Here is a 23435-nt window from a genome sequence, read left to right as displayed (position 1 = left end):
ATGGCATCATTCCACAAATTATTGAGTGGGAAGGAACATTTGAGTGATTTGTTTAATAAGGTGGCAAGATGTGTGACTCCTCTCTAGAGTTAGAGATCATGCATTTCCTAAAGGTTCTTCTAAGAAATTTGCTTTTATCTCCCTCCCAAGTTTTGTTTTAACCCATTGGTTCCAATAGATAAAAATATCTAACTCAGATGGAGGAGAGGTTACACTTTCCCTAACACTAGCGGCACATGCCAAGGAAAGAAGGGTGACTACATCCAAAACCTTGCCACGTATGTTATCCCTTTAAACCCCTTTAGCAAAGCACAGGTGGAGGTGTACACTTGTCAAAACATTTAAGCTGTTTTTAGAATCCTAGGTGCAACCAAGGATCATAGAACATTACCCAACATTTTCTACAGAAGGAAGAAACACGTTTTACAGAAGCTTTTCTGCCATCAACTTATCTGAAAACCACTTTCACCTGAAGCTACTTTTTACATATTCCTCACTGGTATTCATGCTTTACGGGTATAATCTTAGTACAGTAAATGCCAACTGCCACCACATGGGGGCACCTCTATTAAGAAATACTTTCACCTGCAACCCTTCTAGAATAAGGCAGTGAATCTTGAAATTAAATACCAAATTGTACTAGGCAATGATCTCCATGCTAACAAAAGTCTTTGGTGCTCGTTATCAGACTTAAGGTTACTGTAAACTGATTAGCAAACACAAATGTCACAGAAAGATTATGTCGTTCAAATTTTAATAAATATCAAATTAAATGCACATCACCCACCTTTTACAGCCTGTACATCTAAAAGTCAGTTTCTTTGCTTATCACAGTCTTACAGATATCTTTGTCAGATGAAAGCAGATTTGAAGAAAAGACTTTAAAAAACCATTGCTGTTGCAAGATCACATTCTTGATTTTTTCATACTTTTCCATGTACTCATTTCAGTTATAGTAAATGTGAAATAGCTAGCATTAGTATAAGATGAGAAGCCTTAATAACTTGAAGGGTATGATGTTTTGGCATATGTGTAGTATGGAAGGAATGCTGAGAAGGATATGTCCGTCATGCTGGCATCACAGACTGCAAATGTTTTTCAAAACTTTGAGAACAATTGCTATAAATATGCGTAATGTGATAGTTTGAGCAATAGCTAATACATTGGTACTGAGAATGCATCATTTCATGCAAATAGAGGTTTTAAAAGCTGATAGTGTGGCTGTGAAGCCTGTTCATGAACTCACATACATTTAGGGGGGAAATAAGGCTACTGATCTGTTTGCACATGAGACTCAAAAACAATCAAATCTACAACAGCATTTATCTGTCTATAGAATCATGACCTTCATGTGGCTACATAAGGGAACCACTAACCAGACGTGTACAGGTTACTATCAGTACCTTGAATTTTACACTGAAATTAATAAACCAGTTAATTCTTGTTAACAGCCTAGCTACTTCCCTTAAAACAAATGAAATGTCCACATTGTTTTCAAATGTTCTACATGTTGCTCATACAGCAATCTGATCTAGTTTACAGAAATACGTATGTGACTTCTATGAAAGGATACAAACCAGTGCACTAGGTATAATCAGGAAAAATGCATTCCTAGGGTATGCTCCTTCAGGAAGTCAAATCTTACCTAATACGAGGGTTTAGGAGGTTTTGCCATGAGCATATTTATCTTAAATGTAGATTGCAGGAAGGTAAGTTTGGTTGGTTTTTATGGTTTTGCCACCTTTTGGGTAACTCCTGCAACTATTTACTGACTCAGGTCCATGAAGGTGAGCTACAGTTAGTTATCTTTGCACGCTGCTTTACAAATACTCCCACATCATTTATCTCAGCAACTTCATCTACAAGAGAACACATATTTTTGGCTTCAGTCAAATTACTTAAAACAATTTAAAGAATTGTATGAAAGGTTTGACTTGACTGTATTTCCTCACTGGCCTCTCACACCTGTATAGGCATGAAGGCCAGCTTTTTGCTGACTGAATCCCCACCTTATTTCCCCAAGAGGAAGTGGGCCCAAGGCCCAGGCAGGCAAAAGAGAGCAAGCCAGTCAGGAATATAACATTTAAAGTGACTAAAGATTTACTAGCTATCACTCTTGATGGTCCCATCTGCCTCTTTATTCATCTACCTTTGAAGCAAGTATGAAAGTTTCATTCCTTCTTTGCTGTGTGCTGGGGGGAATGCCTTTGGCATATACTAGAGAAGTACAAGGAGATGCCCACAGAGAGCAGGAATATGGGTACCTCACTACTTCTGTGCTGTATGTTGAAAAGAGGACTCTTGTTTCTCAATGCAACCTTATAGAGAACAGATGAAGTTCTGGATGTGCTGTTTTGTGATATATATAAAAATTGAGAGAAGTGAGAATAAAAGAAGGGTGTGTATGTATATATATGTGTGTGTGTGTGGTATATATTTGTGTGACTGTGTGTGTTCATTGATACTTGTTTCTGTCATCTATGGATCACGATTCCACTTTCTGGAAGGAATGAAAACCTTCAGGAGCAAAAGGTTCCCCACTAGAAGGGTTTTTGACTACAGAGGAAGATTGCTGAAGGAAGGCAAATGTGTGAGGAAAGAAGGGGAAGCAAAACATTAGCTAGTTGTTAAGGGTTTCCTTTCTAGAGTGGTTTAATTGTTTATGCTTAGTGTATAACTGCTCTGAGTCAACTCTGTTTACCTTTTAAAGCCCATGCATGACAAATTTATAAATATTTACAATCAGTGGAGTGTAGTTACAACACTATCAGATTTACCTAACAGAACTGAAGCTGGTTTCTGAACCATACATTTAAATTACAGGTTTGTTTATACAAATAATCTTATAAACAGATTATGCTGGAGTTATTTAATAGTGAAACCACTCCAAAAGAATATATACACACTGCAGCACAAAATAAAATGCTGCAAGAGGTGGGCAGCTAATACCTCATTCTTGTAAAAATAAATTAAGGAATGTGTTTGAAACAAGATGTAAATAAATAAAACACACACTACACCAAGTCACAAGCACCTGATACCACATTTCATAGTGTATCATTTACCTTGAATCACAAGATATTTCTATAAGACGAAACAAAAGTATATGATTTTTGTGCTTTTTTCTTCACAGATGTGGTTAAGTAATTACCTATTACCTATTAAGTGTGCAGGAATGAAGTTTAAAACTACTGAGCCATTTAATCAAGTAAAGTTGGCTTGGGCGGGGGGGGGGGGGGAGGAGGAAGCAGGCTAATGCTATCAAGGGCTTTCCTTTTCAAGCCAGGTTTTGAACCTGCTGCTTGCATGTAAGGAACTACACCCAATTTCCCAAAAGCTGTGCAAAGAGATGAATGTGCATTTCAACTTTCAAGTGCTTTCTCCATTACGTTCACTCTGATAGAAATGACTGGACTTCTATACACTATGACCGCCATACATTGGATTCAGCACGGCAAAATAATTGGAAAGGAAGCAAAGGAACCTTTACCACTGTAGAAGATCCAGTGAGGCTCAACAGGATTCACAAGCAAAAAGAATTTTCATTTCACCATACTTCTCATGAATAAATTACTTCAAGTGCCCTTTGAAAAATCAGTGCAGGTACAACAACGCCAAAATCTGAGTGGGATCCTTTAAAAAGTGATTAGTTCTCGATTCCATATACCATTAAAATAAGTAAAAAAACAATGCTTTGTTCAAATTAAATGTGAAGGGTAAAGTTACACTCCCATCACAAAATCAAGGTTGTTATGCTGTCGTCACTACCTATGTGTGGGTTTTGAAATGTCGATGGCCTTCACTGCTTCTACAATGATCATGTAGCTGAATCTGTGGCTCACATACAGGAAAACTTTCAATTAATTAATATTTGGAATTTAGTAAGTGAAACAGCAACAATCTGCTTGTGTAGACCAAATTTACTTTAAAAGGGGTGTATGTGTATAAACTCATGTGAAATGTAGTTATGTGAAATTCAGGTGTATTGTGTGGTGAAGGTTATTATACTAATCATTCTGAACTGAATTTCTACAAAGAGGAATGGGGGAATAGATCACAGCTAGAGCAAAGTACTGTTAAGATGCATAAATTTCAGAGGGAGAAGACATATCACATAATTCTTCTGTCCATTTGACACCAACACAACCTGTGGCTAAACTGTCCTAAACTGCTACAGTTTGCCACATAAAACAAGACACTTGTTTGCTATTTTGAGAACTTCTCTCCATCTCTCACCTTGCCCAATAACGTCATTTCCAGCTCTGTACTGCAAAATTTGCTTACTATTTCCGGTTCTAGAAAGAGAAGCTTCTGAAGGCATCTTTTCCATTTCTCTTTTTCAATCAATTTTGTTATTGGGAGCAGAGCAATAGTTTTGCTTGCTTCAATTTAAAAAGACTTCCAAGTGAAATCATTTTCAACAGAAAGCAAACTTTTAAATCTGTTCAAAAGGGAATGCATGCATCCACACATATTATTAACAGGCAGAACAAGGATAACTTTGTTTGAAATGGGCCACCTGTCATGCGCTTGAATGCAACAGACCTTGAGACCCATTTGCCTTTACTATCTTCCACGAGAAGAACTCTTGACTTGTTAGCTACAAGCAGTCTCCATGTTCCCTGCTGTCCAAAATGTGATTTCTTCGAACGCTGAGGAATTCAATTTTCTTATGTGCCTGTTTAAGTTGCAGCTTCAAAGTCTCTTTCTCTGTTGCAAGGATATTTCTCTCCTAAACAAAAATACAGGTGCCGTCAGAACAATATATGCTTTAGAAATAGATTCAGGTTTACTTAGTAGGAGCACTTGTTTCACTGGCATCCTATTCTCTAGGTTTGTGTACTTAACTATTCCCCAAATTATAACAGCTTGAAAAGTAAATGGACTGAAAGATACACAGCCATCTGCTCAAGAGGGGAGCAATTATCACTGCTGCATCTCTCAAAAAAGTATTTCATCGTGTGCTAAACACATGCTTTCATGCACAAAAGACATCTTCCAAATGACGATCAGAGAACGCATCTGTTCGAATAGAGAGATCTCCAGCTCATCCAACATACTCTAGTCTACAGTGAAGGAGGAAGAGAGCTGACAATTAATGGCTCGTTTGCAAGTACGTCAAATGGATAAGGATGTTAATGAATACATATAATTTAACCTAGGAAAAGCATATATGCTGCCAAGCCAGTTCCAAAGCTTTACAACAAGCATTATTTACCAAACAATTTGCTTTTTAATCTAACATGCTTATGTACAAGCACAGCTCACATTAATACTATGTTGAGAACTGCTAATATGTGAAGTTAACAAAATCCCTGCCCCCCTAATGACAAACAGTGGCTTTTTTTTACCCTTGGACAGCAAGTTCTTTTCCGTCTTGCTGTTTGATGATCTGTGAAGACTGATTCCAAATGTGGGGGAAATGCATTCCTTAAAACCACACTTAGGATAGTACTATTTCCAAACTTGTTTTTCATATACTTTGTTGCAGTGCTATAACTCACAACTCTTAAATAACACATCAAAAAGTAACTTATCAGCTTCACCTACCCCTTAATCAACCCGTTAGTTCCAAGGTGCCTTTTCCTTCACAGATTTACTGTCAAGCAGGCTCAAAAATCATCACCTGGTATCTTAAAACCAGGAATTCATGGCCCTAGGAATTTAAAATAATCTTCACATGATCAACTTTACACCAAAATTTAAATGCCACAAGCATCCTTCAGGCAAAAACAATTCAGGATTACAGTTTTGGCCATACTAACATGTCTAGCCTTTTAAAATCCTCTGTTTTGGGAGACCTCTTTATATTATATCTTATGCCATGAAGTGCATTTAATAAGACTTATTCCCCAAATAAGTGTGGCGAGTACCTCATACAGCTATGCATCGGATTTAATGGGACCAGGTCCCAATTAATTAGGGATAGGACTGAGTGCAACTGTTCTTTCATTTCCCCAGGTTCCCTGAGCAGCTTGTTCTTCATAGTTTGAATTACAGTAGAGTCTCACTTATCCAACATTTGCTTATCCAACATTCTGGATTAATCAACGCATTTTTGTAGTCAGTGTTTTCAATACATCATGATATTTTGGTGCTAAATTCGTAAATACAGCAATTACTACATAACATTACTGCATATTGAACTACTTTTTCTGTCAAATTGGTTGTATAACATGATGTTTTGGTGCTTAATTTGTAAAATCATAACCTAATTTGATGTTTAATAGGCTTCTCCTTAACCTCTCCTTATTATCCAACATATTTGCTTATCCAACATTCTGCCGGCCCATTTATGTTGGATAAGTGGGACTCTACTGTACTAAGGAGTACCAGCAGGCCCCCTAAAGTCAGACAAATGTGGGGTACCATATTTTCTTGGATGAGGTACAATAGCAGGAGAAATGTCGTTTACACCTGCTCCAAAAAGGAGCATAAACTGCACCTACACATGTTTAAAGGATGCCAGCCATAATGTGTGGCAACATGGGGAGGGGGGGTATAAAAGAGAGCAATTTTTTTAAAAAATGAACAGTCACTTCTGCTGAACCACTGACTTGAAGGTTGAGTTGCTAACCTGAAGGTTGCCGGTTCGAATCCGCCAGACGGGTTGAGCTCCTGTCTGTCAGATCTAGCTTGCAGGGACATGAGAGAAGCCTCCCAGTAGGACGGTAATGCATCCGGGTGTCCCCTGGGTAATGCTTCTCTCACATCAGAAGCGACTTGCAGTATGTTCTCAAGTTGCTTCTGATAGGATTTTTTAAAAGTTCAACAACCCCTTTAAGATCTGAAAATATTCTACTGCTGTTTTGGGAAAGTGGGTGTTAGTTGCAAGTTAAGCCATTATGTGCTCACTCAAGGTTTGTTTTTTATTTACTCTGGTGGCAGCCTGACTACTCTAACCTACTGGATTGTCAATAGGCAACCTAACTGAAATACTTCACTCCTCATTACTCCAGGATATTTAGAACAACAATGCTCACTGTGCTAAAAACACCTGCTGAATCTAAGATGGGCTTTGACAATTTCTTTCATGTAGCTTCCAGGAACTTAAAAATAATTTCTTCAACTCAATTTTTTGCCAGGTAGAAGTTTGGGAGCTTTCATTACTATATTTTCAGCTTTTCTTTCTTCTAAGGAGCCCTAGGTACTAAACACAGATCTTCTCTTGGCCCCATTTTATATTTTAATTCTATGAGATACCCCATACATGGGTATACAATATACATATAAGTATAGAAAAATTAGTCAAAAAATCAAGCCAATAAACCTGGATTGACTTATCTATAGGACAATAATTCTTTATTTTTTAAAAATCCTTTTCTGAGTAGAGTGTTGAAAGGCAAGAGCATAGTCCATCCCAAGAAAACCTAAAAGAATCATTAACACCACCAGCCCCAAACTCTGTCCATCATGGCATTAGTTCTGATCTTTTTGGATGCCTGCGTGGAGAAATGGCAGTGGCTGAGAAACATTGAAAAATCAAACTGAGTCTCCAAATGTGACACACTTACCATTTAAGTAGCACTGCCATTCATTCTTTACAGATAATACTTTGTATATAGTTTTAATGTCTAAGATTCTCAATGATAGATTTTGTACCTGCTCTAGTTCCTGGTACGAAGGTTTTAAAGTACATGGCTCCTCCTTTCCTTTTTGGTTGCAATCTTTGTTTTCCCATTTCACATAAGCCTTTCTACGGCTAAGAACTGGGCTTGGGCATGGAGACAGAGCGGTAGGTTGGAGGAAAGTGCTTTCTTGTAGCATTCCTGGTTCTTTTTGTTGTCCAGGGAGTCCTTCTTCCTGTATCAGCATGAGGTCAGTCTGCGTGCTCTTGTGCACGATGGAAGGCTTTAGCCTCACTGAGATTTTTTGAGCTGAAACCCCCATCAGCATAATAGTTCTGTCTTTGCTCCCTTCATTGTGCTCAACTACTTCTCCGTTAGGGAATGGAAATCCTCCCTCCTCCAACCCTATAATGAGAAGGGGAGAAAGGCATAAGAATGCAGCATTAAAATATTACAAAAGAAGAAAAGCAGCTCAATGATTGAAGAAAATTGCATGTTATTTTGGAACCCTAAGTTCAGTGAATAAAATGGTGAATGTTTTGCTTGAAAAGGCTACATAACATTTTCCTGAACTCTATTGCTATTTTATGTTGAGCTACTTTTACCATTCTATTCTCTGCAGAAAAGGAAAAACTGCATGACCTGCAATATGATCATAACAGTAACACTGGGGCTACTATTAAGGATGACCGAGAATTTATTTCAATCATTTACAGGCAGCCCCTGAGTTACAAACAACTGACTTACAAATGATTCATAGTTAAGAATGGGGGTGAAGGAACAGGAAGTGAGAGAAATCCACCCCTAGGAAATTCACTTCTGAAAAAGCTATCAAGGGGGAAAGATATCTCCACTGAAGCTTTATTGTCAATCCTTGTTTCCACAACAAGCCAAATCTTTTAAAATCCACTTATCACAGGGACAGAACAGGGGTACCGGAGTGTTAACCCTTCCTTATGCTATCCAAAGCTAGCTAGCAAGTTCTCTCTCTCTCTCTCTCTCTCTCTCTATATATATATATATATATAGAGAGAGAGAGAGAGAGGGGGGGGGGGGCTGGAGTTACACTTAAAATGTACCTGTTTCAACACATACAACTTAAACTTAAGAACAAACCTACAGAACCCATCTTGTTTGTAATTTGAGGATTGCCTATATATAATGTTTTCCTTTGATCCATGGGCTCCAGATCTGTAATTTCCACTGACTGCAGATCATTGCATCCCATATCATTAATGTCTATGTCAGTGGCTCTCAACCTGAGGTCCCCAGATGGTTTTTTCCTACAACTCCCGGAAATCCCAGACAGTTTACCAGCTGTTAGGATTTCAGGGAATTGATGGCCAAAACATCTTGGGATCCCAGGTTGAGAACCACTGGTCTATGTGGACATGCTCAGATGTACATGTTCATGTCACTGCCATTTACATAATGTGACACAATTCTTTGCAAATTTTTGTATCCTTACAGGATCCCATAACCAAAATCCTCATGGATACGGTGGGGCCTACTTCTTGTGTAACTAATTTCCAAGTAAAGAGTTTTAAAACAAGCATCCCCTCTTGCAACTCTTGCTCTTCTTCATCATATGGCAAAACACACTGACAACAGCCCTGATATCAACATTAAAAAAGATAAAAAGATGGGCTAAAAATAAACGCTGGCGCGATCCCTTCCTTGGCTTTTATATCTGGCTCTTTTCTGAATACCTCCTACATCTCTTCTGTATTGTCTCTGCTGCAGCAACCACTGCTATTTTATTAAATAAGTCTTTAGTAATGAAAAAACAAGGCAGATTTATTATTTCTTCCTAACGATTATTATTATGATCATTTATCATCCATGGTGGTGCCTTCTCTCCATCACAAAAATACCCTTTATAAACTTATAGTTTTCAAATTCCCAGTAAGAATTTTTCCCACTTCAGAGTATTTAGGCTCTTGTAAGAAAAATATATCAAAGAGCAAATGATACCAAATGTTCACATTGCATTGCTGAAAATGCCATTTGTCCTTCATGTGCATTTCTGTTTATCCACATCTCATTTCACACCAGGGCAAAATGTCTTGGGCAGCATAGAGTTAGCAATGAATTGGGAATTCAGCTTCAAGATTAGCAGTGGCCTTTTTAAGGATGGTTATACAGTGCATGCAATACTAATTACTAGGAACCATGAGCAGGAAGATGTTACTGTGTAGAAGTCATGTTTGTAGAATCTGTGAAACATCTGTGCAGCTACCATACTGGGACACATTTATCTTCAACCTGATACAGCAATGTAAAAACATCATGACAACCAAAAGGCCATCTTGCCAAACCATCCCCAGTTTACTCTCTCAAGATAATTCCCTGAATTTCTGGATTCCCTTCTTCCCCGTCCCCACTACTGCCAGAAGACCGCACATACTGCAATGGTCATTCACTGAGCAAGAGGAGAACTGGAAGTACAGTACTCAGTTTCTGGCTGCAATTCTACAGCCAGGAGAAAATACCTGATTTTTCCTTCCTGGAAAGCTGCTCCCTTCTTCCTCTTGCAGAACTACAGCTAGATGCTGCCCAGTAGCCTCCCATCTCCACCTCTATCAGTAAAGGGCTATGTTAATGACTCCAGCTCTGTAAAGCCCTCTTCTATTGGGTGTGGGTGTGTTGCATAAAGAAGTATTGAATCCCTCCTTTCACAACATCCAAGAAAGGACACACAGCAACATATCATTACAGAACCATATGTTAACAATGGGATTTTGGCCATACAATAAAAAAGTCAGTTATTCAGTTGGTTGTAATGAAGAAACAGAAATGAAACTAGAACACTAGCAGCAAATATTACTACTACTACTACTACTACTACTACGACGACGACGAAGAAGGTTCTTCAATTGATAATGTCATACCATGCATGTGCTCCTTCAGTCCCATGGGACAGAGACTAGATGCAAGGGCTGATGCCGGACTGTTATCCACAGGTGTGCCTTTAGGTCTTCTCTTACATTCAAATACAACCAGATCTTTGCATTGCTTGTGACAGTTCATCCCACAATCTGCAAGCAGATAAAAACAAGGACAGCTCATTGTCTTGTTACTTATACATTAATGCTTCTCCCATTCTGTGAAGCCTGAGAACCTTCTTCTATTGGAGCGTCACAAAATGCCTATACATAGTTTACTAAGAAATGTGTTCCACTGTCTATTGTGGCTTGCTACCTAGTAAGGATGTTTAGTACTGTAATATTAGATGTAATAAGCACAGTCTACTTTCCATTATTACATATTACACAGTGTTTCATACTTTTAATTCAATGTTTCAGTCATTCAGAACATGTGACCATATGTTCTCAATGTTATCTAACTACTTAACAGCAAAATAATCCATCATATATTATCTAGTAACTCAGCAGGAAACAGGGGAACATTATACATCAGAGGATTTAAGACTTTACTAGGTTGCTTCTTGTCATTTTCTAGGCAGTTGCAATGTCTGATCAGATGAAAAGAAAAGGAATATAGCATTGTTGGGATGGGGTGAGATAAGGGGGAAAGAGACACTGAACAAAAATGTCAAATATGTCTATGCTGTTCATTAAGATTTTCAAATTACCTTCAAAATTTTAATCTTAGCAATTAGAAAGTGATGCTTAAGTATGTTCAAAAGATACAAAATTTCATAATGCTATGTAGTCCTCTACAAGCCACTTTAAAGGTTATTCAAACAAAGTATTATTTGGTTACCTTTGCATCTATATCCTTGTTTAATAACTCCCCAAAGCTGCAAAATTAAGCAAAGCTATGTTATATACTGCTACATAAAATATAAGACAGCAGACTGATACCCTTCTTCCATCTCTGCAAAGCCATCCAAATGGAACAACTATCCAATGAAAAAGTCTGTGGCTGTTCTTCGGTCAAAAACAGTACTCTCCCACCATTAAGAACAGATTAAAACCAGCAATGGAGATAAAGCTCACCACCACCCATAATAAAAAGGAGCAAGATGTAGATCATGATCAAAAACTGGTTTTCTCAGGGTGCCTATTCATCTTGGCAAAAAAACCCACTCAGTATCTATAAATCTCAGAGAACCGGGATGGCCGTAAAAAACAACCCAGTTGCAAAAGAAAACCTATTCAGAGTTGTCAGATGCATAAAGATTTTCACCAAACAGTGAGAAATTCTTCAGGTAAATATCTATTTCAACTCTCCCATATATCAAGAATACCGAGCTGCTGGTCCATGGACCACATATGATTACAATATTTTAAATGTAATTTTTTGCTTGATTATTTTATTACTTCATCATTATACAAGGAGTTTGGGGCAGTGTTTCTTATCCAGTAAGTGTCCCAATAATCAGGCACTGAAAGGTTGTCCCTGGTGTCTGTGTCATTGCAGAAGCCATGTTTTAGGCTAGAATACAAAACTAATGGACCAGATTACCACAGTGGAAGGAAGAGGAGATAAAAACTCCTTTTTCTTGTCCTATCCTTCTCCAATCATCTTGGCCTGGCAGAGTCTGGCCACCCTCATCCTGAAACAGCTGGACCAGTGTTTCTCAAACAATACTCCTCCAGGTGTTTTAGACTTCCGCTCCCAGAAATCTGAACTAGCTTATTGGCTGTTAGTAATTGTGGGAGCTGAAGTCCAAAACACCTGGAAGAACAGAGTATGGGAAACAATGAGCTGGACTATTAGAGATGATAAATATAGCCTATGGTGCAGGAATGTTTATTTTAATTGTTTATTTTATGATGTAAATGTGATCTGATTGGGTTTGTTCCCATGTACGCCACTCCAAGTCCGGGGAGATGCTGGCGGCATACAAAAATAAAGTTGTTGTTGTTGTTGTAATAATAATAATGTCTAGGGTGGTAGCCATTTTAGCCTGGTACTGTAGCTTCTTGTGGGAATTTAAAAATCAACCAGGTATTATTTGGCATGAACTTTTAGCAGCTCCAGCCAAGCGCAACACATAAGGAGGCTATTGTCCCTGCAAATATATGTCAGATATAACATGTAAGCATGTGGAGAGGATCTGAATCAACACTGAGGCTAGATACATTGAATCTTTCTAGATTTCATTCCCTCAAGTCTTCCTAAGTATTAATGACCTAAATGTTGATTCCAGAATATGGTATGAGGATATTTGATAAATAAAGCAGCCATGCTGAAAAAGGAAACTATATTCAATAGCAGCCACATCACTATTATGGGTTCCATGATGGGAGGAAGGTCAGGTACAGGTTTCCTAAAATAAATAAAGTCCAACAGATGTTGCCCACTCAAATGTTTTTATAAATATAGAGTGTACTTCAGTAATCATCAGAATGGGCTCACAGAACAGCAAAAACCCTGCCCCTGCTTTTGTTTCCAGAGAGACACAAAGACATGCCTTGCTGCAGACAATGGCTACAGAGGTAAAATGCAGCCTCTTTGCTCCAATCTATTGTGCGTATGAAAGGCTCAGGCTGTGTTCAAATAAACCTCCTAAAGTAATTCAGATCTACTTGAAAAGAAACATTACAAACCTTCTGATTCCCTTGTTGTCGAAGGCTTTCATGGCTGGAATCACTGGGTTGTTGTGCATTTTCCAGACTGTATGGCCATGTTCCAGAAGCAGTCTCTCCTGACGTTTCACCAACATCCATGGCAGGCTTCCTCAAAGGTTGTGAGGTATATACCTCACAACCTCCGAGGATGCCTGCCATAGATTTGGGTGAAATGTCAGGAAGGAATGCTTCTGGAACATGGCCATACAGCCCAGAAAATGCACAACAATCCTTTGGAAATTGTTTTTGTGCCATAACACAAAAAAGGCTTATCAAATTTGATTTTTTACATATCAATGTATAAAATTATCTTATATTACAACTTCTCTGGTGTCACAACTTCTAAGAGAGGCTTTTACTGTGAAATCCTATAGCATGAATTACTGAAGCAAGGACAGGTTGAGAGAAAAATGTCCTCTATTTATAGCCGTCCCATGTTCTCTTTCCACCATTTATTTTTTTATCAGAAATCCATTGATGAAAAAAGAGGGCAAAGGAACACAAGCATTTTTAGCTCTGTACCAGCAGGAGACTTTGGTTTTAAAACTTTATTCATTGCTTGAATTTATATCGCACCTTTCTTCCAAAATGGGATTCAAGGGGAAATTGCTTCATACCAATAGTCACCCTTGTCCTTGACAAACAGCAGCTCTTCAAAATGATCATATGACAGAAGACTGACAGAGCTCTTCAGTATTTATTGTAGAGACCACTACTGGACTCATGGAATCTGATTCACTGAAAGTATGTATACTACAACTAAGTAACAACCCCTCCCCATTTCAGCCATTATGTTATTAAAGGCACAAGAGGTGAAGTTAAGTCAGTGATACAAACAGCAAACAAGTGTTGTCATTTATCCAGAAAAGTTTTGTTATACACATCATATGGTATAATTAACTTTTAAAATACCTCCCCCCCCCATCAAACTGCTCCCAAGCTTACAAATCCAGCACAGTTGTCACAGAAAGTTGGCTTCAAATAAGTGGACTCCTGGAAATTGTGGGCAAAGCCAAGGCCCAACTTAGAATAGATTGAGCTTGCCCTCATGAAGTAAGCTGTTATTTCATCTTTGCTTATCAGGCCTTCTCTGCAAATAAACAAAAAAGAGGATCAACTGGGGCTTAATGCTGCTAGAAACACAAAGAGTTAACAGTGTCTCCCCATCTCTATTTTTCACCACCCACACACAGCCACCAACCTGCTAATGTAAATGCACTAATTCATTTTCACAGCAAAGAAAATCTTGAAACACATTATACACACACACACACACCCCGCATGATCCTGTCAAGTAGATCACGAGTTTTTTCAGCAGCTCGTTTAAAATGCAGCAAAAACAGCTTAAGGAGCAGCCCTCACAATCCATTCTGAACATGCTGCACAATTATCAAAACAAAGGAGAAGCCCAGGGAATAATTCCCAACACGGTTACCTTCAAATTGCTTTTTACAATTTCTAATGCCATTTTGGACAATGAACAGGCTGGAAAAAGGAGGGGAAATGCACAACAGGAATCCTCTAAACATGAAAGGATTCTTGCTCTCTTGTTCTAATATAAAGCTTTTGATGGCAAGCAAGGTAAGCAAGTTTTTTACTGTTGGTCTCAAAGGGTCAGTCAATAGGGTGGACCTATTTAATTAAAAACCTAAGGAGGATTGTTGAAACCCCGCAGCCTTGCTGAACAGTCTTCCCTTAAAACTTGGAAAAGGCAGTTTTTGGACTAATACTCTCAGAATCCTCCAGCTAGCACAGAAACTATAGTCCAAAACCACATTTTTTTTTCTAACCCTGTCCTTTCCATTTAGTCAGCACACAGCCCCCAGGCTAAATTATGACTCACGGGATTAGAGACAAGAGGAAGTATGAGCAGGTATACACTTTAGCACATACACAAACAAAGGTCATGGCTACTTTGCTGGCATACCAAGTAGGAGCACTGCTCCATTTTGTTGCATATCATACTTGGTATGCCTCACCTCCCCATCCCAAGACTAGCTCTCTTGTCTCCTATAAATCTGGCTGGCATGTATATGTGTGTCTCCTGCCCACCTATTGAAAAACTAGTGACAGACTGGTGAGAGTAAAACTTGGACTTCCTGAAAAACAGCAGGACATTTGATAGTTTTAAAAAAAATATCATTACAAAATGCCCAAGGCCAAGAGAGGAAAACATCCAGGTTTATATTTCAACCACAGTAAGTGCCTTCAGGCAGCTGACCTAGCTCTGTTTAGCATTGTTGCTCCAAAGACACTTAACAAAGACTCTCTTTGTATGCCATGAACTGATTTCTTTGGCATTCTGATTTTCTCAGAGAAAGTTCACATAGCATTTTCCAACAGATTAATCACCACCGGTTCCTCTATTTCTGAAAAATGAGTCTTCAGGTACTGCAATAAGCCTATTTCAGGTGTACCTTCTAGTCACTACTAGCAATGCCATCTTTCATCAACAGCAACACCTTAGGAGAGGTTGCAAAGGTTTGGATATTATCAAAGTCCAAATCAATCTCTGCATCTGGATATTTTCCCACATATTTCCTTCACTGTCTGACTGCAGTTAAAAGACCGAGTGGACTTTCACACCACACAGTTAAAGTGCTATGAATATTCATGGTTCCATTATATAGAATCCTTGAATTTGCAGCTTAGAAGGGATTGTTTAGAGAGAGGAGTATTTAGAACAGTCAGGCATATCACATTACAAACCCTGAGATTGCATAGGATGGAACACAATGTTGGAACCATAGTTTAAAAAGAAAACCATAATGTTGTAATTGTACATTCCAAAAGTGTGCTTGGTAAGCATCCTCATTTTTTTCCAGGATGACAATAGAAACCAATACTTTTGATAATTACTAATGGGTGGCTTAATACAAGCTATTACACAGATCTATTCCCCAACACTTTGGAAAATTAGAAGAGCAAATGGCTACAATATTCAGTTTCAAGAGGTTTGAGTCCTATACAACAACGTATGTGGTATGTGCACTGAGGCTTTCCCCTCTATTAAAATAGGGCATTCCAGATGGTTTGTTCCAGACGGTTCCTCATGTCTTCCAGGTTCAAAGTCAATAAACGAGAGTAATGGTCAAGTAGGCCACTCACTCACTGCTTCTGGAATGTCCAAATGTCCTCTCCGTTATGCGAACAGTTTTCTAAGAAATTGTAGTTCTAAGTCCAGACTGACAGTGACTTGTCTAGCTGAACATTAATTCAAGAAATATTTCTTAATCCGAGTTCAAGATAGCATCTTCACATTTAAAATGCACACAAACACACACTACAGCAAATGCAAAAATCAAGTTTGAATATACACACCTGTCCTTGTCCATTATACAAAACGAGAAAGGAAAACTTGCTGCTATCTTCTCAAATTCTTCCTGAGAGATGTATCCATCCTGATCATGGTCATAATTCTTGAAAACCGACTGCACAGGGTAACAAGAAAAAACTAAATTGAAACCAGTTAAATGTCACTTTATTTGTTTTGGAACAGTATGAAGCTATTAACTTTTGATGCTTGTGACTATGATTTAAACTTAAATGCTTTTCTGTATGGCGTTGTATTATACCAAGAGGTAAACTTATGAATACAACCATAGCCACAGATTCTACATCCATGGATTGCACCATTCATGGCTTAAAAATATGCCTCCCAATATTCCAAAAGGTAAACCTTGATTTTGTGATTTATATAAGGGGTACAATTTTTACACCACCATTATGTGTAATGGGATTTGAACATGTATAGATTTTGGTATCAGAGAAGAGAGGGAGGGCAAAGGAGACACAATAATCCAATTCATAAGTGACATATAGCCACTTCAGTCCTGTCAATGAAATCTGCTGATTCTGTGAGCTCAACTGACAACAGGATATTGGTTGAAAACCATGATGGTTCTTTTTCTGCACTCGTGGGGAGGAATCCTTTTGTTGAGTTTTGCTCCTTGTTGGTAGGGCTTCATTTAATATCAATCTTTCTTTCCACCCTAAGTAGAAAAATCACCTCCCTTCTCTTTCCAGTGATGGAATGACAAAACTTCAGACAAAATGATAAACACAGAAGCACAAGACATTGATATCAAACATTCATGGTAAATAATAATGCATACTTACATCTACCATTCTCTGAACATGCTTGCTTATGGTCTTTGGATCAGGTTTTGGGGCAATACCAGATGCCCAGTCTGCTACGACTATTGGAGGTTTAGAAGGCGTCAAAGGCTACAGTAAGAATAAGAACACACAAATAAGGACTTCCTTTCTGTGTTATTGTAGGAATGAAAAATACTAAACTACAAGTTGGATATTTTGTATTCACAATATTTTCATTCAGAAACTTTCAGGTACAAGGACTGGCCCTTACACAAAGACAGAATCCAAAGTAGGTATCTATCGGTACAATCTTGTCTGCCCCCTGAGCACAGGTTTTAGGGGAAAGCTGCAAAGCTCTCTGGAAAATGTTTTTGTCATCATAGAGAATGGAACTAGGAAAATGACAAGAATCCTGACACATTGAGCATTATATTAAATTTAGGCCAAGTAATCTTGCCACTTAACTACCATGATACAAGTTACATGATGTCTGTACCTGCCAGGACTTGTCATCAGAAGTTCAGGCCCCTAGTACCATAATGTGCCACAACATGGAAGTGAAACAGCCACAATTTCTCAATACCTCTCAATTAGTATGGAAGCCCAGTCATGAAAGGACTGAAACACTGTGAAGTTTCAGCAACCACTTCCCAAGTGAAAGTATTTATGGTGAAGCCGAATGCAGGCAGTAGCTTGTTTCTTTTTCTTTCTGACTTGAAAGTCCAGCTGAAGATTTGGCTTTGACATTTGTAGACTTTGGGTGTGTCCTGTTGCTGATCTGGTTTTGGGGCTAAATTATTAAAACACTAACCTCCTCCCTCTCCAACCTTCTTATTTTGCTAAATAACTTAGATCCTATCAGCCTGCTTTGCTCTATCCTGAGTCTGACACATCTCAGCAATCAATACTGCAAGTGTGATTTGTTTGTCTGCACTAAGGATGTTATCCTCAATGATATTTATATCCTGATTGTTGTGTTGTATTTACTGAGTGGATTGTTCTATTTCCCTTCTTTGGAGCACTGCTACTGAAATATTTATACGCTAGACTATTTTTGACTAAACCATTATGGCTTAAAGTGGTTTATAATGCATGACAAAATAATTTTATTTGTTGGTATCAGTATATACATTAATTTCAAACCTAAAAACAATAGCACAGTAAGTATTAACAACTCATTGTAATGATATAATGGAAGCTATAAGAAACTGTTCTGAAGTAATTGGTTAGGATTCTTACTGCAGCCCGGTGACTTCTTGGCTCTCGTGCATAAGAAAGTTCATAAATTTCATCTTCTGTGTAGTAAAGATCAAGGGACAACTGAAATCAAACACAGGAACAATTTTTAAGATGCTGCAGCATAGGATGAATTACTTGTTGTTTTTTGTATGTGCCTATACATAAGAACTAGTCTACAACGCATCACATGAAACCATTCAAAATAGAACCAATGCAATGCTCACTTGAAGAAATTCTCCCTCAAGTCCCCATTAAGCCAGGATACCCCCACTCTCTCTGTCTGACTCTCTTATAAGGTTGTTGGGAGTAAAATAAATAGGGAGGAGCAGAAGCATATGTCCACTTTGAGTTCACTGAAGGAACAATGTGATACAAACATGATAGATGAACGAATGAAAGAATTAATGAATGCGGTGTCATAGGCAGTGCAAAAAGTGCATAAGTTGTACCCTGTTCATGAATTATTATGTACTTTTATAGTCCTCGCACAAGTTGAAATTCTCAGCAAATGCCTGTGACTGCATGCCTAGTTACACACAAAGAACTGGATGCAACCTCACTTTCTAACAATACAGAAATGGCTGTATGTGAGACAGGCTGCACTGTTGAATGGGTACGTTTTGGAAATAGCAGGATCTCAGCCTATATCTTCCAGCATTGATCCATATAAATCTTATTGCTCAAGGAATGAGCAGCAATTCAACCACTGATAAGCTGAACCTGGGGTCAATCCAAAACTGGCACCATTTTCTTCCATCATGCAGTCTAAAAAGGTTTTCATGTGAAGTCTTCTCCCTGAATAAACGTCCTATTGGGCAAACGTAGTATGGTACCCCAGAACTGTGCCAAGCAATGGACATATTAAAAATGGCTGTGGTCACTTATATATTCTTCTCATGATAATGCAAAGCTATTTTACTTAGCTCTGGCAGGTCCTGCACTCATAGAAAATGTCAGAGCTGGAGAAGCTATGGCCAAACGTTGACTCTTGATACTTGGGTCAAGGTTCAGATGATAGTTCAAGCTATGGTTAATCCAAAATGGAAACAAAATATTGTCATTTTATCACAAGCATGTGTTTGGGAGAGGTAAACACACAAACATAGGGAGAAAGTAGGTTTTCTAGTTTACGCTCAAACCATAGTTACAGTGTTATGTCTAAACTAGGTCAACATGTTTTGAAAAGCTGGCAGATAAATATAAGTATTTTTAAAAGACAGGGGAGCAGCTGTACCACCTAAACCCATACTTTCCAAATGATGAAGAATAATTTACAATCCAAACAGACATTCACAGAATGATGGCAGTTTTCACTTAAAGTGGATTTACACTAACATTGTGAAAGTTCACAGGTCTGTTGCATTTCTGATGTGTTAAATTATTTGGCTGAAGTGTAATGGAAACCAAGTGTTTCAACAAGAAAGCATCTTGTGATAGCACTGGAATCAGGCTAAAGAATCACTAAACCAATTCCATTTTTAGTATTGCAGGAGGGACAGAGCCAAAAAACTGGTTCTGCAAACTTGGGGCACAATGCAAGTAGGCAAACTGCCCTCCAACGTGCTTAGTGGCAACCTGGTAATATTCCATACTTCAACCATTCTTAAATCCCAACTTCCAGACATCAGTGGCACAGGTAGTCCCTATGCAGTCTGGCAATTCTTAATCCCTGCTCCCCAAGCATTTATCAGAAGAATTGGTGGCTTCCCTGCAATCTGACAATCCACAGGCCCTTCCATACTATACAATCATAGTGGTATGATTCTACTTTAAGTGTCATGACAACATCCCATGAAATCTTAGGGTCTTTAGTTTAGGGAAGGCTTAGAGTTCTCAGCCAGAGAGCTCTAGTGCCTCTCCAAACTACCAAGACCATGTAGTGTTGCAATGGCACTTAAAGTTAAAATACATTAGCTTCACTGTGTAATGTGAAAGGATCCCAGGAAGAAAGCTCTATATCTAGAAGCCCTATATTTATAGCAGTGGGTTCAGGCAAAAACTAAACATTTCATCAAGGTTAGCCCAAATTTGATGTATGTGTGCATATCATTTATTTATTTATTTATTTATTTATTTATTTTATTAATTCCATTCCCTCTCCTTTCCGCAGAGCTGACCATTGCATTGAATAGACAACATCAGCTCTAGATTATTCAATATAGTTTCCTGTGGGCAAGCAGATGGCAGCTACTGGATGGCATATGTTCTGTATCAGAGACTAGAAATGATGTAAGCTATCAATGCAATTTACCGAATTAGCACCCCAAATAACCAAACCAAATCTAAAGTTGACTAAAAACTGATTCATAACCCTTTTGGTACTAATGTTGGAGAGTGGTCTCTGGTCAAACTGGTCCCTGGTCAAAGTGGTCCCTGGCCAAGTGGGTCCTGATCAAAAAAAGTCTGGGAACCACTGCTTTATACTATGTGTCTTGCCCTGTGTCTTCTGATCTTGTCTACTACTTTCAAGTTTGATTAACAATCTCCCATCACCAATTGTTTGCAGAAAGACGGTATCAATCTAGTCAATTTTTCTATATGAAATATGAGAGGGATCATTTTGTTCGTTGCATAAAGGCAGTAAAGTGTTGTTTGTTGTTGTTGTTGTTGTTGTTAGTAGTAGTAGTAGTAGTAGTAGTATTTATACCCTGCTTTTTTCTTCACAAAGGAGACTCAAATTAGCTTACATTAAAAACATTTCAATACACTTTAAAATCCAAAAATATACAAATATAGAATCATAGAGTTGGAAGACACCTAATGGGCCATCCAGTCCAACCCCCTGTCAAGAAGCAAGAAGATGACATTCAAAGCACCCCTGACAGATGGCCATCCAGCCTCTGCTTAAAAGCCTCCAAAGAAGGAGCCTCAACCACAGTCCCGGGGCAGAGAGTTCCAGTGCTGAACAGCTCTCACAGTTAGGAAGTTCTTCCTAATGTTCAGGTGAAATTTCCTTTCCTGTAGTTTGAAGCCATTGTTCCGCATCCTAGCCTCCAGGGCAGCAGAAAACAAATTTTCTCCCTCCTCCCTATGACTTCCCCTCACATATTTATACATGGCTATCATGTCTCCTCTCAGCCTTCTCTTCCGCAGGCTAAACATGCCCAGCTCTTTAAAATAGAATTAAACAGCAATTGCATTAATTAAAATTGTAAGTTAAAATCCATAAATCTGATTAAAAACATATTCAAAGCACTTCATGTAGTATAGTTGGCTATAATCAGCAAAAACATGTTGTTAGTTCTTTGGATGCCATAAGCAATGTTTATGTGCTACTGAGCTAGGAGCTGTACACGAAGTATTTCCCTGTGTGGCTTAAATTGCCCATATTGGTTTAATAGCTGATGCTTCCTAACATACAGGTAATCCCACAGAATAATATTAAAATATATACAATCTATAAAAACGTGACTTACTGTGAGGAGATGAACAAGATCCTTATTAGCCTCCAATGGGGCCCCCAAATCTTGCAGCTGTATCAGTTCGTTGACATGGTTGTACAATGAGTATAACTTATGGATATTAACTTTGTTGTCTTCCAAGTAATCCGGCATGGCCTCATAAAGGGAAATCAAGTCTTTCAGATGTACTCCAAGGATAGGGATCTTAAAGTTAAAGCACTCATTGTAAGCACGGCGATAATTATCATAGTTCCTACAAGATGACAGCAGTTCTGTCATTTCATTGAACACCTAGAGGGAACGTAACAAAAGCAGCATTGTTTCCTTAATTGGCAAGGTCACTTTAAAACCACAGAACAAAACAATCCATCCAGTATGCACTCTAATACATGAAATGCCAACATAGTGCCTGCACTTGCTATTAATAAGAAACCATGGTTTAGTGAAATTACAGCATTAGGAGAATGAGCCTCTGTAAGTTTTGGACTTAGGACAGTCAACCTCCCCTGTCTCAAGAACAACCACAAAGAAGAAATCATAAAGTTCCATTTCCATTTCTGATTAACCATGAAGTTGTACTACTTCCATTAATGAGTTAAAGTTCATCCCAGATTGTTTAGCTACAAAGGGAAGTGAAAACTTCCCAACTCCACACAATGCCACTGGAAAAGGAGAAGTAGTTAGGGAAGTTATGATTTAGCATTTTATCCAAACAAGGCCACTAACTTGACTGTTTTGCAGACTTCCAGAAGACATCTCTAGAAACTCTCTCGTATTTAAAATAAATTTTAGTTATAAAGGCAAACCCCTAAGGATACCTTTAAACTCATTGAATCAAGTATTATTTAAAGACCGATAACACAAGTACCGTATATACCCGAAGACAAGCCAAGTTTTTCAGTCCTTTTTTTGACCTTAAAAAGCCTCCCTCAGCTTATAATGGGGTCAAGGCTGGCAGTGGAGCCTGGAGGCCATTGTTTGCCATATACAATATATTTCTCATCTTTTTTATGTGTGTCAGGAGCGACTCTTATTTCCCTTAACAGTGTGTTTTCTTTTCCAATCAAAAGGGAGGAAAGATATATTTCATGTCCTCCTTACTTGTATTGCTCTCTTTCAAACCCACCCAATTTCCTGGCTATTTTTGTGTGTATATAAATGTATTAACTTTATATATGCATTTTTGTTCCTTTGGGAGTGTTCACTGGCCTTTGCAAGTCCTATAGATCTATAAATATGTTTCTATATATGCATGTTTCTCCTGAAGTCTTTGCAAACCATATATATCCATTGATCTTATAAAAGCATTTTCCCTTGAAATATTTGTTAATCTAGGCATTTCCCCCTGCAAGCCTTTGCAATCCCTATGTATTTATATATCTGTATCTATACATTAATTTTATATATGAATTTTCCCCTCATATGGTTGCAGGTCTTTGCAAATCCTACATATAGATATCTATCTAGAGATTTCCATGTACCTGTATATCTGTACCTATGTGTATACATTATTTTTATATATGAATTTCCCCTCACATGTTTGCAAGTCTCTGCAAATCTTATATAGATATAATTATCTATATAAAGAG

General features: G+C 38.2%; 1 protein-coding gene across 2 annotated transcripts in view; it reads right to left on the bottom strand.

Annotated features, from left to right (window-relative positions):
- Window positions 1–737: 737 nt before the first annotated feature.
- rasgrp1 (RAS guanyl releasing protein 1) overlaps window positions 738–23435 on the bottom strand; it is a 72755-nt gene continuing 50057 nt past the window's right edge. For both annotated transcript variants that reach the window (XM_003214495.4, XM_062968204.1), the window contains exons 9-17: window positions 21862–22137; window positions 18446–18526; window positions 17228–17335; window positions 16430–16539; window positions 14054–14198; window positions 11295–11331; window positions 10460–10606; window positions 7603–7973; window positions 738–4732 (exon numbers count right to left, since the gene is read on the bottom strand). In XM_003214495.4, the coding sequence (XP_003214543.3) occupies window positions 4601–4732; window positions 7603–7973; window positions 10460–10606; window positions 11295–11331; window positions 14054–14198; window positions 16430–16539; window positions 17228–17335; window positions 18446–18526; window positions 21862–22137 (1407 nt within the window). In that variant the 3' untranslated portion in view covers window positions 738–4600. The remainder of the gene's footprint in view (window positions 4733–7602; window positions 7974–10459; window positions 10607–11294; window positions 11332–14053; window positions 14199–16429; window positions 16540–17227; window positions 17336–18445; window positions 18527–21861; window positions 22138–23435) is intronic.

Source organism: Anolis carolinensis, chromosome 1 (genome assembly GCF_035594765.1).
Source record: "Anolis carolinensis isolate JA03-04 chromosome 1, rAnoCar3.1.pri, whole genome shotgun sequence".
NCBI lineage: Eukaryota > Metazoa > Chordata > Lepidosauria > Squamata > Dactyloidae > Anolis > Anolis carolinensis.
The sequence above is the reverse complement of the archived record's forward strand: the minus strand, read 5'-3'. Positions and strand labels throughout refer to the sequence as shown.